Source organism: Anguilla anguilla, chromosome 13 (assembly GCF_013347855.1).
Source record: "Anguilla anguilla isolate fAngAng1 chromosome 13, fAngAng1.pri, whole genome shotgun sequence".
NCBI classification, from domain to species: domain Eukaryota; kingdom Metazoa; phylum Chordata; class Actinopteri; order Anguilliformes; family Anguillidae; genus Anguilla; species Anguilla anguilla.
The window spans coordinates 39,597,092-39,611,181 of record NC_049213.1 but is presented as its reverse complement, the minus strand read 5'-3'; the positions used below and the strand labels follow the sequence as shown (position 1 = coordinate 39,611,181).

The 14,090-nt window shown below is 49.5% G+C and overlaps 1 protein-coding gene across 1 annotated transcript; it reads right to left on the bottom strand.

Annotated features, from left to right (window-relative positions):
- Positions 1 to 727: 727 nt before the first annotated feature.
- LOC118210788 (PAK4-inhibitor INKA2-like) lies at positions 728 to 13,432 on the bottom strand. Its single transcript, XM_035387220.1, has 2 exons — positions 13,073 to 13,432; positions 728 to 3,282 (listed from the first exon to the last, which is right to left on the bottom strand). The coding sequence occupies exons 1-2, from the start codon at positions 13,142 to 13,144 to the stop codon at positions 2,185 to 2,187; spliced, it is 1,170 nt and encodes a 389-aa protein (XP_035243111.1). The 5' UTR covers positions 13,145 to 13,432; the 3' UTR covers positions 728 to 2,184.
- Positions 13,433 to 14,090: the final 658 nt, after the last annotated feature.

Sequence of the window (14,090 nt, the reverse complement as noted above, 5' to 3'; positions counted from 1 at the left end):
GGTTTTGTGCACAGTGTTATCTGGTTATGATATGAGGTTGATCATGATACGAAGTTGAATATGATATGGATTGCTCCCTGTGCCTTTGGGAAATAGTTTCAGTTTTGTGTGGAAATATTGGGCTTTGATAGTGACTCAGACTTATCTCTGTACTGGATCTTTATAATTAGAAGAATAATTATTCATTATTATTTATGAGATTCAAAGGCGGTGGCAGACTTATTCGCCGGTCTCTTTGTTGAGAAGCCAAACTCTGTATATTTTTAATTCTCGCTGAGCGAGTCTTAGCCGTATGCTAATTACTAAGACGGCGCTCTGGAACACAATGAACCAACTGCAAATTACTGTGCCACACGCAGTCACAGAAACGTCTCCATGTGAAGGTGAGGCGTGCCCAGAGAAACCACGGTAACAATTAGGTTTTCTGGAGGGGCGGGGGCGGGGGGGCGGTTCTATGAATAGAAATATATATATATATTTTTTAAAACACCGCTCCCTTTATCTCTGACAGGTTTAGCAGGGGTTCTGGCTGCAGAGTTGGGCATTGATCCTCGACCAGATTCCAGCGCAAAAACGTAAAAAAAAAAAACAAACAAAAAAAAACATCAGAGGACCTAAACCCTAACCCTAAACCAAGGTGCTCCTGAAGGGACCAACTGTGCTTTGATCAGTTCGTCTCTTCTGCGAAGCTTATTCACACCCCCCCCCCCCCCCCAACCCCCCCCGATCAGGCAGGTTCCCTGCCACCGCAGTGGTGCTTCTGACGGCTCGCTCTGGTGAGGAGTGATGCTCTTTATCCATCTCACAGCACAGATGTTCGTTTGCTCTGTAAATTCAGTGCAGCTTGTAAGCTCACATTGTATATGACCATTTATGCAGGTGCAGACAGCTTTTTCTGTGAAACGACTCAGGATAAATATCTTGCGCATGGTTACTATGACCATTCAAATCCTTGCCCTCAACTTCAGCCCACGTGTTGCTGTTAGACCTATTCCTCCAGTCACATCAGACTGCATGTATGGTACAGTGTTTCATTGTCTGCATAACTTGGTGGTAGTGCGAAGCAGGCAGGTGGGATTGTGTGAGGTGTCCTGGATATGATGTGTAGGACTGAGTACCGTAAAGTGCAGAGAGAAGGACGGTCGCTGTTTCTGCAGTAAAAGAACAGGCTGTGGTGATGAGATCTGTGTTCATGACCGGTTTTCTGTGCACACGGGGGACAGGGAAAAGCGCTCGAGTCCTCCCCCCCCCCCCCACTCCGTGACTCTGCTCACGTAACCGTCGGCAACGTGGCTTCCGCCAGATTAGAGCCCACGCCGCGTCCCTCGCACGCTCTGCTGGATTGGCGCTTACATAACCGCCAGCAAACAGATGGCGCCTGGCGTTTCCGCGGGAGACCGTACACAGCGTCACACAGGAGAACCGCCGGCGGATTGATTCGAGGTTGGCTTGGGTGACACGACGCATTTTAACGCTGCTCTGGCAGAGTGGGTGTGTGGCGCTTGTCGGAACACGTCGGAGAATCTTTTTTTTTAACCCTTTAAGGTGTGAGATCACAAATATACGATTAGAATGTTCTTAACTGATCATTCCAGTGATGATGTCACAATCACTACTGGTTATTGAAACAATGGCATTCTAGAAGACTGACTTGGAACATTCCGAAACATCTCGCCCTGTAAACGGTTAAACCTGGTGTGGCTGGATCCACTGTAGCACTCCTGGTGGGGGGGTTGAGGATGACATGGAGCTGGCCTGCAGGACAGTGTAGCCAGGGAGCAACCTGCGAATGCCCAAGCATCTTGGACTAGTTCAAGCAGTTCTGAACGGTTCTGAGAACAAGACGCACGGCACACTATGAACGGACAACTACAGCAGGTTCTGTGGGTGGAGGGGTCAGCCTGTGATGCACTCCTGTGCTGGCAGACCATCAGTACAGAACTGTACGTGAGTCAGCCTTAACAGGGGCATGGGACTGGTTAGGATGAGGTCCATAATCATGCAAGGAAGAACCGTCAACAACAAAGAGGGGATTCTGTTACTGCAGTGGGGCAGGAGAGGTCCTGTGTTTTTAGTGTTATTCCTGCTGTAGAAAAACGGCAGTATGGCAGTCTGTAGCTCCTGCAGTCTTTCAGTCTGTAAACATGTGCTTCTCTGATCTCCTTTAAATAATCCGGAGAGGGCTCACACCCAGACCGCTGTATCGAAATCGTAGATCATGGGCTGAGCGTGCCCCATGACCTGGATGGACCGCACCCTGTCGATGTAAATGGCCGAGCTCTGGCCCCTCCTCTCGCCCGGCGGACGGGCGCTCGGCCGCCCCTTGCCCTGCTGCGCGCTCGTCCGGAAGGGGTAGAAGGAGGCCTTGGGCTTGGGCGCTTTCTTGGGCCTCTTGAAGAGCTCGGCGTCGGGGTCGTCCAGGGGCATCCAGCCCGGCCTCTCCTTCAGGAGCTTGTCCCTGTCGGGCCGCACGCTGCGCAGGAACTTCCTGAAGATGCCGGCGGTGAGCGAGAACTTCCTGCCGAGCTCCTCGGAGCGGCTGCGCTGCAGCGGCGGCTTGGCCGACGCCCCTTTCCCGTGCCCCGCCCCTTTCCCCGCCCCTTTCTCCGCCCCCTTCCCGCGGCCCTTCTTCTCCAGCTCGGGCAGGTCCAGCCAGTTGCCCACCAGGTCGGCCAGGACGTTGTCGCCCAGGACCAGCGGCTGGCGGGTGCGGCTGCCGCTCATCAGCGAGGACGTCCAGTCGCTGGAGTCGTCCTCTGCGCCGTCCTGTGGGAACTCGCAGTCCCGGGACGGGCCCTCGCGGGACAGGCTGTACAGGATCCCGGGCAGGTCGATGGGGGCCAGCTGAGGCGGGGGGTGCTGCTTCTGGAAAGTGCGGTTCAGAGGGCTCGGGGGGCTGCTGCCCTCCTGCGATGTACCGCTTTCACAGGAGCTCCCCGAGGAGGAGGAGGAGGAGGAGGCGGCGGAGGAGGAGGAGGAAGAAGAGGAGGAGGAGGCAGAGGAAGCGCTGGTCCCGCTCTCCAGACTCGACATGGAGGGGGACGTGTCCAGGCTGTTGCGGTGTAGGCCCCGCCTCTGCTCCCCCCAGCTGGGGGGCGCCTCTGTCTCCGGGGCGGGGCTGGAGACGCGCGTCTCCGCTGGGGGGGGACACGGCCGGGGCTTCTGGGATATCTCCAGCTGCTCCAGCGCCGTCTGCACCTGCAGCAGCTTCAGCTCCTGGAGGGCCCCCATCATGGAGTTCATCTGCGCAAACAGCCCATCGCCCGCCTCCTTCATGGACAGCTACAGGGGGACAGACAGGGAGGAGTCAGTTAGCCAGTCAGTACATAAAGAAACATTCAGCAAATTCTGCAGCAACGTTTAACAACTACATAAATAAAATATTTGCATATCCAGATAGATAAGCCTGAAATTGAAATTGTTGGATTTTGAGCAGCGTTGAACTCTGAACTTTGCGGGCACGGGTTTCTGCGATGATTTGGTCTCTCCGGACTTCCCCTCCCCTCATCGTGCTTCATAATCTAACCGAATGAAACTTTAATCATGTGACACGTGGGTTTAGGAAGCCTTCTCTTGCCACATGCCTGTGCGGGTGGGGCAGGGGCAGGGCAGGGTGGTTTGAGGCGGGGAGGAGAGGGGAGGGGCGGGGTGGGGCGGGGCGAGGCAGTTGCATGCCAGTTGTCCGGGGCATCGGGTCAGAAACGCGGTACTGTCCTTTCTCCCCTCGGGCCAAGAGCTCCCTTCATGTGGTCTGACTGCTCCCCAAACCAGGAGCCGTAACTACGGCAACGGACAAGCCCAGACAAGCCCTGCATCAGCAGGGAGCACCCTCACGCTGTACACTATACCAGCACTGTGCCAACACTGTACCAGCCCTGCATCTAACTGCCAACGCTAGCCACGCATGCCACGCTAACAAGCGGGTTCGCTTTCACTTCATGAGTACACAAAGGCAGCCCCTTACAGTGTAACTGAAACCCAAACTTTTGCACCACCGTTGTGGGTTTAGTATGTTTAAAAAATTTTTTTTTTTAATTAAAAATCCAGAATTTTAAGAAACATACTGTTACAAAATACATTTTATGCACAATTCTTGTAGGCATGCTATAGTATTCAGTCAGAATGTTGTATTAACCGTGCTAGCTGGTTAAAAGTTCTTTTGTCACAGATAAGCATTTAGACATAATATGTTCAGTAATATCAAATATAGCAAAATGTACGTCATTCATTTGACAGGATGCTAATACATGAACAGTGGTATAGTCATGTGATCACCTGTCTGTGCCAGAACTGGTGAGGCTTAGATCATCTTTCAGCCGATAGACAGACAGACGGACAGACAGTTGCCCAGGACAGCGAATGCGCTCCCCTTACCTCGTTTAAACTCTCAGAAAGGCTCCTGCCTCCGTGCCGGGTTCCCCCTGGGGTTCCCTGCTCGTTCAGACTCTACCTGTACACCTGTACACCCGCAGCGGTCCGCTAACGCTAACGCTAACGAGGCTCGACTGAACCGGCTCCCGGACATGCAGCTGTGTGGAGACCTCAGTCTAGACTGGGGGAGGGGGCTGTGCAGCGGAGTTTACAGGCCTGTGGGGCTGAGGGAGGGGGAGAGCGAGGGAGGGAGGAGGGGAGGGGAGGGGAGGGGAGGGAGGGGTACGAGGCCGTGTGTTTGGACAGTCTACTTTTCTTTCGGCCCTGAGAGTGCTTTGGAGGAGAGTGAACATAAATGTCACGGTATTATTTAAGCAGGGCGTCAGGCGGTAGTCTCACGGACACCAGCCACAGCCAGTTCAGCGTCTCCTTCAATTATTAATCTGGAGCCCGTATCCAGGGTTATTAACACAGAGTGCCCTTTACAAACACCCCTATTTTACTGAGCATTTGACACTGATGCAGGTCTGTTTCCACTCTACAGTGTCCCTCCCAAAATTTTAACTTGTCTCTGGTATCAGGACCAATTCCAAAAGTGCTATGACTCGAAGTAGAAGGTTGAATAATTAAATGTGTTCTGAAGTTCTTTTTTTCCCAATCTGTTATGTCTCAATGTCTCTCCTCATTATATGTCATAATTCATAGCTGGTATTGGTAAATGTTAAAGAGCTTCAAACATGACTTGTAGTGCTTGTGATTTAAGGAGTCATTCCCTATGAATCAGTGGAAGCTGACTGGGATTACTGTGCCAAGATTTTGTTTTCATTTTTACCAGTCGTGTGGTTTTATGGACACAGTTCCATAGCTGGTTACTCTGGGCACACAGACTGGCTTTATGATGGACCAGATGGGTCCCTACAAACACCACCCCTTTTTCATACACACCTGGAGGACACAGGAAAGACACTTGGAAGGGATTGTCTTTAAAAGACCCAATTCAAATGAGTTCCGGAACTCTGGGACCAGAGTTTAATTAACCCTGTGAAGAGTAGGGTTTTTTTTTTTTTTTGGAAGTCGGTGTTCTAGAACTCCATTGCTTTCAGTTACCAGTAGTGAGTGTTACATCAGCATTAGAATGTTCAGCTAAGAACATTCTAGTCACATGTTTGTGATCTCACAGCTTAACTGGTCAACTGTCAAAGTTGTGGACTGCTAGACAGCATATGGGCAGACTAAAGGACAGGAATGTTAGCGCTGTCCTTAGAAGTAATGTGATTGGCCTATCTAATCATACATTTCAAAGTTTCATTATGGACACAGTAGTAATTACAGTAATTATGTTGTCCCTGTCCTTTGTAGTTATAAGCATCATTCTTAAGGTGATTGCTATTATGAACGATTAGACATCTTTAAGCTGGGCAGCGGTACGTAATCACTGAGGGACGTCCCAGGGGCGTTGTATGTGTGCTGATGTGTCCTGTGGTTGTAGACGAGGCCTTTCTGTCTGAATGGACCTGAATTATTCACCAGGCACAGGTCCCAAAAGGCCACGCAAGTTTAGCCAAGTCCAACATCCCTGGGGAAAAATATGACTGGCCATAACAGTCCTCAGCCTCGCCGTTAAAATGTGCATCTAAAAAATGATATTTATGAGCCATCTTGTGCTCTGAAGTCCTCGCTCGCAGATAGCCCTGGGAACTGGAGTTGTTTACAGCACCGCCGTTTTCCTGATATATTAATAATTCACCCACGCGCTACAGAATGCAGTCGACCAATCACGTCCTTCCCTCCGTATCCCAGCCCCAATCGCGTGCCCCTAAATATGCCATCTTTCGCATATTTAGGCCCAAAGTCCGGCCCAAAGCACGTTGGGCATGCAAATGTCCCGTGGCGGTGTCCCGCGTGATCCCCGAATGTTGGCTGAGGTGATGAGGTCATCTATGGCGGCCTGCGAAATGTACCCCCAGTTCTGAAGTCACCCACACTTGTCCTTCCTTAATTTCCAGAAACTCTCCACCCTCTTCTCCACTTCCTTTAGCCTCCACCCCTTTGAGTGGACACCCATATCCTGAATTTACAATCGGAACAAAAAAAAGAAAAAAACAAACTGCTGAGTCATGAGTTGCACTACACTTCAGGTGACCTCCATTGCCATCGCAGGTTAAAATATTATTTCCATCTTGAGTCTGATGTCACAAATGCAACCTGGAGTGGGGTGTTCAGAACACAAGACCAAAGAGAAGCGTAAAGTTCTGAAATATAAGGAGCAGTAACTGTCCTTGGCACGCACATAGCGCTTAGGGGTATCCATAAAACCGGGCCTGAATTATGTCATAGCGCGTAATAGACAGCACTTAAAATACAGTGCGGTAGTGAAATATAAAATATGACCTTCTCACCGATCAGTGAGGTGACTGCCTGAGTGTCCCTCAATATTGATCTCGCTCGTGTGAATGAATGCAGTGTCACTCAGACAAGCGCCTCAGAAGGTTCTGGAGAGGCTGGTCTGAAGTCCAGACTGGCACTGACAGCTCGTGCATCGCATGCTGGAGGGAAGCTGCAGGGTGTGGATTCGGCCCAGGGGAGAAACGCTCCAACGTGTTCAAGTAACAGAAAAATTTCCTTCAGAATAATGTCCTATGGAGACGGATGTAGGGACGATTACTCTGAATACTAATCCCTCACGTTTGTTGGAAGCAGTAAATGTGCGGATAGTGTTATGTTTGCGGTTGGACGCAGTGCTGTGTATTTAAAAAACAAACCCGGGCTAATTGGCCATTAGCCACTGGAAGCTAACTTCAAAGTGGAACGGGCATAGCCAACAGCGTCTGAATTAATTTTGCATGCGCACTCATTAAAAGTTTTTTCACTTAATAGGGGGTGTGCTGTAGGCTAGCTTTCTCCGTCTTTATGGCATTAAAGTAAACCATGGAGAAGAGCTGCAGAAAATAAACCGGTAGCATGTTTCTCTGAAGTACTCCGCAAAGCACATAAAACCTGAAAAAAAACAACCAGCAGTTTCCTCTGTAAACTGCTGAACGAGTAACTTCAGGACCTCAAATTGCTGGTGGAAAGTGAAAGACGAAGCACATTGCCTCAGAAGCGTGTGAGTGTGATTGCATGCATGCATAAGAGTGTGTGTGTGTGCATGTGCGTGCATATGTGTTTGTGTGTGTGTGTGTGTGCGTGTGTGTGTATGTCTGTGTGTGTGTGCATGTGCACACGCGCAAGTGCATGTGTATGTGTGCGTGTGTGCATGCATGCATGCGTGCATATGTGTGCATGCGTGTGCTTGCATGCATGCGAGCGTGTGTGTGTGTGTGTGTACATGCATATGTGTTTGTGTGGGTGAGTACACGTGTATGACTGTGTGTACATGTGCACGTGCGCAAATGCATGTGTATGTGTGTGTGTGCATGCATGCGTACGTGCATGTGTGCATGTGCTTGCATACGTGTGCAAGTGCATGCGTACATCTGTGTTAGTGTATTTTTTGTGTGCGTGCTTGTGCATGCGTGTGTGTGTGTGCACTTCTGCATGCGTAAGTGTGTGTGTGTATGTGTGTATGTGTGCACTTCTGCGCGTGTGTGTGTGTGTGCATGCGCGTGGATCACACATAAGAGCGAGCTGCTCTATTTTCCAGGGCCGTCCCATATTTGAGACCGGGGGGAACTGGCAGCAGAATGGCTGCCAGTCTGTTAGAGGTGTACAGTAAACACTGGCTGCATGAGCAGGGAGAGAATGCTGCCGTTCGCCCCCACAGGGAAGGAGAGGGACAGCAGTGACCCAACGCTCTCCACCCCGGCCTGTGGGCAGAGCCTGCTCTCAGAGCCACATGCATTAAATATGAATGCTGGGACGTTATTAAGTGGCTGTGGGCCCGGGGAGGGAAATGAGATCCCGCTCCAGGGAGACAAACTGAGCCTCTGTCCTGCACTGTGTCTTCAGGAGGAGGGCCAGACCTCTCCCTCAATCAGCCCATCTCTCTGACTGTGACTGACTATAGCTAGGAGCCTGCCTGTCTAACTGTGACTGACTGTAACTAGGGGTCTGCCTGTCTAACTGTGACTGACTGTAACTAGGGGCCTGCCTGTCTAACTGTGACTGACTGTAACTAGGGGCCTGCCTGTCTAACTGTGACTGTCTGTAACTAGGGCCTGCCTGTCTAACTGTGACTGACTGTAACTAGGGCCTGCCTGTCTAACTGTGACTGACTGTAACTAGGGGCCTGCCTGTCTAACTGTGACTGACTGTAACTAGGGGCCTGCCTGTCTAACTGTGACTGACTGTAACTAGGGGCCTGCCTGTCTAACTGTGACTGACTGTAACTAGGGGCCTGCCTGTCTAACTGTGACTGACTGTAACTAGGGGTCGGCCTGTCTAATTGTGTCTGACTGTAACTAGGGGCCTGCCTGTCTAACTGTGACTGACTGTAACTAGGGGCCTGTCTGTCTAACTGTGACTGACTGTAACTAGGGGCCTGCCTGTCTAACTGTGTCTGACTGTATCCTGGGGCCTGCCTGTCTAACTGTGACTGACTGTAACTAGGGGCCTGTCTGTCTAACTGTGACTGACTGTAACTAGGGGCCTGCCTGTCTAACTGTGTCTGACTGTATCCTGGGGCCTGCCTGTCTAACTGTGACTGACTGTAACTAGGGGCCTGTCTGTCTAACTGTGACTGACTATAACTAGGTGCCTGTCTGTCTAACTGTGACTGACTGTAACTAGGGGCCTGTCTAACTGTGACTGACTGTATCCTGGGGCCTGCCTGTCTAACTGTGACTGACTGTAACTAAGGGCCTGCCTGTCTAATTGTGTCTGACTGTATCCTGGGGCCTGCCTGTCTAACTGTGACTGACTGTAACTAAGGGCCTGCCTGTCTAATTGTGTCTGACTGTATCCTGGGGCCTGCCTGTCTAACTGTGACTGACTGTAACTAGGGGCCTGCCTGTCTAACTGTGACTGACTGTAACTAGGGGCCTGTCTGTCTAACTGTGACTGACTGTAACTAGGGGCCTGCCTGTCTAACTGTGTCTGACTGTATCCTGGGGCCTGCCTGTCTAACTGTGACTGACTGTAACTAGGGGCCTGTCTGTCTAACTGTGACTGACTGTAACTAGGGGCCTGCCTGTCTAACTGTGTCTGACTGTATCCTGGGGCCTGCCTGTCTAACTGTGACTGACTGTAACTAGGGGCCTGTCTGTCTAACTGTGACTGACTATAACTAGGTGCCTGTCTGTCTAACTGTGACTGACTGTAACTAGGGGCCTGTCTAACTGTGACTGACTGTATCCTGGGGCCTGCCTGTCTAACTGTGACTGACTGTAACTAAGGGCCTGCCTGTCTAATTGTGTCTGACTGTATCCTGGGGCCTGCCTGTCTAACTGTGACTGACTGTAACTAAGGGCCTGCCTGTCTAATTGTGTCTGACTGTATCCTGGGGCCTGCCTGTCTAACTGTGACTGACTGTAACTAGGGGCCTGTCTGTCTAACTGCGACTGACTGTAGGAGCCTGTCTGTCTGTAACTGCTTTTGAAGGCAGCTGCAGCCCCTCCAGGCTAAGTGTCACTGACGCACGGTGCATTGCTAATCGATGACTGGCACGGGCCATGTGCCTGTGCTAATGTTTAGAGAGCCACGTTTCCTTAATTGAGGTCTGGCTTCTCTGTCTGGACACGCTCGGGCTCATTAAATGCTCTGAAAATATCCTGGAAGAGGTGATCTTGGGAGGATATATAGGTGAAGTAGGGAGGTTTGTACACAAGAAACACCTGCATTCATACGTAAAGCCAGAGGAAAAGGAAGGCCTTGTAGCTGAGGTCGTATTTAGAGTGGCTGAGTTTCCTCCTGCTTCCTGTGGCTGTTGCTCGTGGTGTGAAGCTCTGACTGACAGCAGCTCAGGACCGGAGCACAAACCCGCTTGAAACCGCGGGGCCTCGGGGCTGCAGAGGGGGGTGGATTAAAAGTAGCCGTGTGCTCTGTCTGTTTTAAACGGCGGCCGTGTCCCGTCCTCTGCGACGGGCCCCCACAGCAGCTGCATCCCGCTTCGCTTCCTGCATGTTAACATGTGCGCAAAACCGCTCTTAAAAAAAAAAAAACCCAGCGTGAGATGCTCGGAGAAACTTAAAAATAAAAGCAGTGGCCACAAGCGCGAGCGGCCCAGCTGCTCGGGGTCCGCTGCCAGATTCGTCAGAAGGGAAGGAAGAGGCCGTTTGAAGAATGGAAACGGAGGAAAAGCCGAAAGCCGTCCTTCAACAGCCTGACGAAAATACCAGCTCCGCTCTCCTGCGGGGCCGGCGGCTCCGCCCACACCTCACCACGGCAACCGCACAACCTGCTGTGTGTGCATCCCATAATACCCAGCCCTCGTTCTCTCTGACTGAAGAGGATTCCATGCTCGTTAGTAAGGAGATAACGGCGCATAGCTGGGGTGTCGGTGTATACACATCAAAGAGCTGCTCTCCTCAGGTCCAAAATCCAGAGCAGCGCACAGGTGCGCATTTTACACACCTGGAGGCTGGATACCTCTGCCTCTCATATCTCCCTCCCAGCGCACACAGGTCAGGTGACCTGCCATCAAAGGTAGAGGCGGCACAGATCCTCGTACGGTGTGTCTCTCCAGCTATAGTCAATGCGGTGCCTTAAAATAGCTTTTGAGGTCCCTGTAAACCTGTCTCTGATTGACCTCTGACCCCTTAAAATGTTAGGTATGTGGGTTTGGAATTCAAAGTGCTGGTCACTAGGGTAATACTCATTTAATAAGCCATTACAAAGGTTCCACTCTGAATCTGAAGAATTTAGCAAGATCTGACTCTGTGGGCAGTTGACACTTTGCATTAAAATGTATCACAAAAATACAATCATATTTATGATGAGAGTTAAAAATTGCATCGGCCAGTGCTAGTCCTTGTTGCAGTTGGAGCCAAATTAACCTGAAATACAGTGCAGCCGATCTCCTGACCTTAGGCTCAGCGGTTCTGAAGGAGCTCCTGTGTTGGCACAGCCAATGCGACCGTGCCAGCATACAGCGGGCACACGCGTGGCATCGCTGGCACCTGCCTGTTACCCTGGGAACGTGACTCGACGGCAGCTCGCCGTGATGCGGGACAGAGACGCGGGACGGTGTCTTTTCTGCCCGTTCCTGCTGCTGATTTAGTCCGTTCAGCTCAATTTTATTCGTACAGCGTTTTTTACTGAGAGCTGTCGCAAAGATGCTTTACTCAGTACAGAAAATAAAGGGCAAGAAACTGAGCAAACACCGGGCCTGAACCCCCTAAAAGCAAGCGCCAGTGGGGAGAGGAACCCTCAAACGGTGGCAAGAAAATGGGAAGAAATCTTGGGAGGAACCCGGCTATAGAGGGGGAGCCCATCCCTGCTGGCCACCCTGGAGTAAAGTTGGCACAAGTAAGAATTATGGGCTAGGAACCTGGACTTTAATGTCACTGGAAATACATTTCACCATCAATATGCAAATAAAATGTATCTGCTGGGTATTACAGCTAATTAACTTTTGAGCATGACAGAATTTTATGACTACTGTTAGTCATCCTGTGCAGTCTTGTCGCTCCGGAGATGATAATCACAAACCGTACTGGAGTCACTTTTGATCTTAGTGGCAGCGGGCCAGTATTAAAGACTTCAACTGACAAAAGACGAAATCGATCTCAATTTGCAACCACAGGGTGGATTAGGGGGCGATTTAATCCCTGTCATTATTATAATCCTCTTGTTAACAGTAATGGAATTTCAAGTAAAACGGGCAAGGGAGTAATATGCTACCTCAAATAATGTTAAAGATATATTTGTCTCCCTGAGGCTGGCATACATCAAAGAAAAGTCCGTGGATGTTCTTCCTCGCGCTTCCCCGCTCTGAACCCCGCTCCTCTGTCATCAGAGCTCACTTCAGAGAACACCACGCGCTAAGACCGCGCGCTAGCACCGCGCAGCGTTCACTGAATTAAAGGGTGAACATCTGGCGAAGAGGAAGAGAGGGGGAGGCGGCATGTTTTTTTCTTCATCTTTTCTTAGTTCCTGTGCATGCATGCGTTACATGTTCAGATTACTATACGTATTATAACGCGTGTCAATTTGTCTATAATTTCCCCAAGAAAACATTTAAAAAAAATTAGCAAGCACAAAGGCTTTTTAAAAAAACATCTCCAACCACAGACGGAAGACGAACCTCAAGGATTCGTCAGATCTCGGAGACGGCTGTGCATTAGTCTACCAAGCACTTTACACGGCAGTACGAGTAACGGCTCCGAACGGATTTGCGTGGCAAATTCCATGACAATGTAATACTGTTCCAAACAAGGTACTACAACGTTAGGCGAACGGTGGTTTTTCAACGGAGTTAATAATAACGGAAAATACTACAGTAGCCACCGAAATTGCTATTGTTTTATCGCTATGAGCGAGCACGATAGTACTCTCTTACATTTGCTGGAGAACGAAGCTGCACAAATTGGCAAACACATGGCTACTCATCAATTCATACTGTCCTTCCTCCAAACCTGTGTAAAGCGACTGTTTACTCTCGCCACTGTCTCTCTCAGGTCTGAGAAACGTGCATACAATAGCATTAAATACGATGGACCCGTAAGAAGAACACCATCTCGTTATTTGTAACACTTAAGATACATGAAATTATGCTAACTATATTCGCAAATACACATACACAGTGAATTATTACAGGACCTACCAGTTCCTGCTTCAAGCGCCGCAAGCAGGTATCCATATTTATGCGCTCAGAGCTTGAAAAATCGCATTCCATTTCGCCTGTCCAGCAATAAACTGCGATCGAAAAAATAAAAAAGTTTGTTCAGTTTCCAGAAATGCCTTCACATGTTCATAACTGCAAAAATCCTCCGCCACATCGTTGATATCCTTCAAAGATGGATTAAATCTGTCACGTTTGACAGTGTCGAGTTAGCTCGATCGGCACGGTGCGTTAGGATGTTGCCACTTCGCTTCGCGAGCCAGTTGTGTTCTCAGCGCGTTTCCTGCGCTCGAGCAGGACGCTTACGTCGCGCGGGCAAAGCCCCCTTTGGGACTCGACCGCCTTTGCTTGGACAGCAGGGACATGATTTAAACCGGCTTTAAAACACGCTGTGGCACCGAGCTGTCATGAACAGATGTAATTTATTTTTCTCAGCTCGGTTTATTTGCAGATATTGCATTTATTTGTTTAATATACACGCTAAAAAGATTTGTTGAGTTGTATCAGTGTAGTAAATTGTTGATATGAATAAACCGTAGACTTTTTACATTTTAAGCTGTTCGTGAAACGAAGACGGGTTTACAGTCATAATGGTGCCTGTAATGCCTGTAATGTAATGTAATGGTGCAGTTTTCCATGGGACTAATATCTACCCAATGTGTACTTCTGGTAAAAGTTATAGTTAACAGTATAGTATCATATCTTAGGTCTGGGGGCCTTGACTTGCAGATTAAAATGCAATGCATACCAGAAGCAATGAGGCAATACTGCTTGTAATAGTGAGTGAAAAATGAGGTCAGATTATACCTCCAGAACAGACATAAACATCACATGTTTTTTGAGGTGTCTGGTATTGTTAGAAGTACCCAGGAAAGAATGTCTGGAAAAGGACAGATTTTAATCCAATTTAGTAGGAAGATGTAATTTTTGTTCATTAATGGCTTTATGAATACTGATCACTATCATGCTTATGATGTCAGTATCTCCATCCACTTTGTTA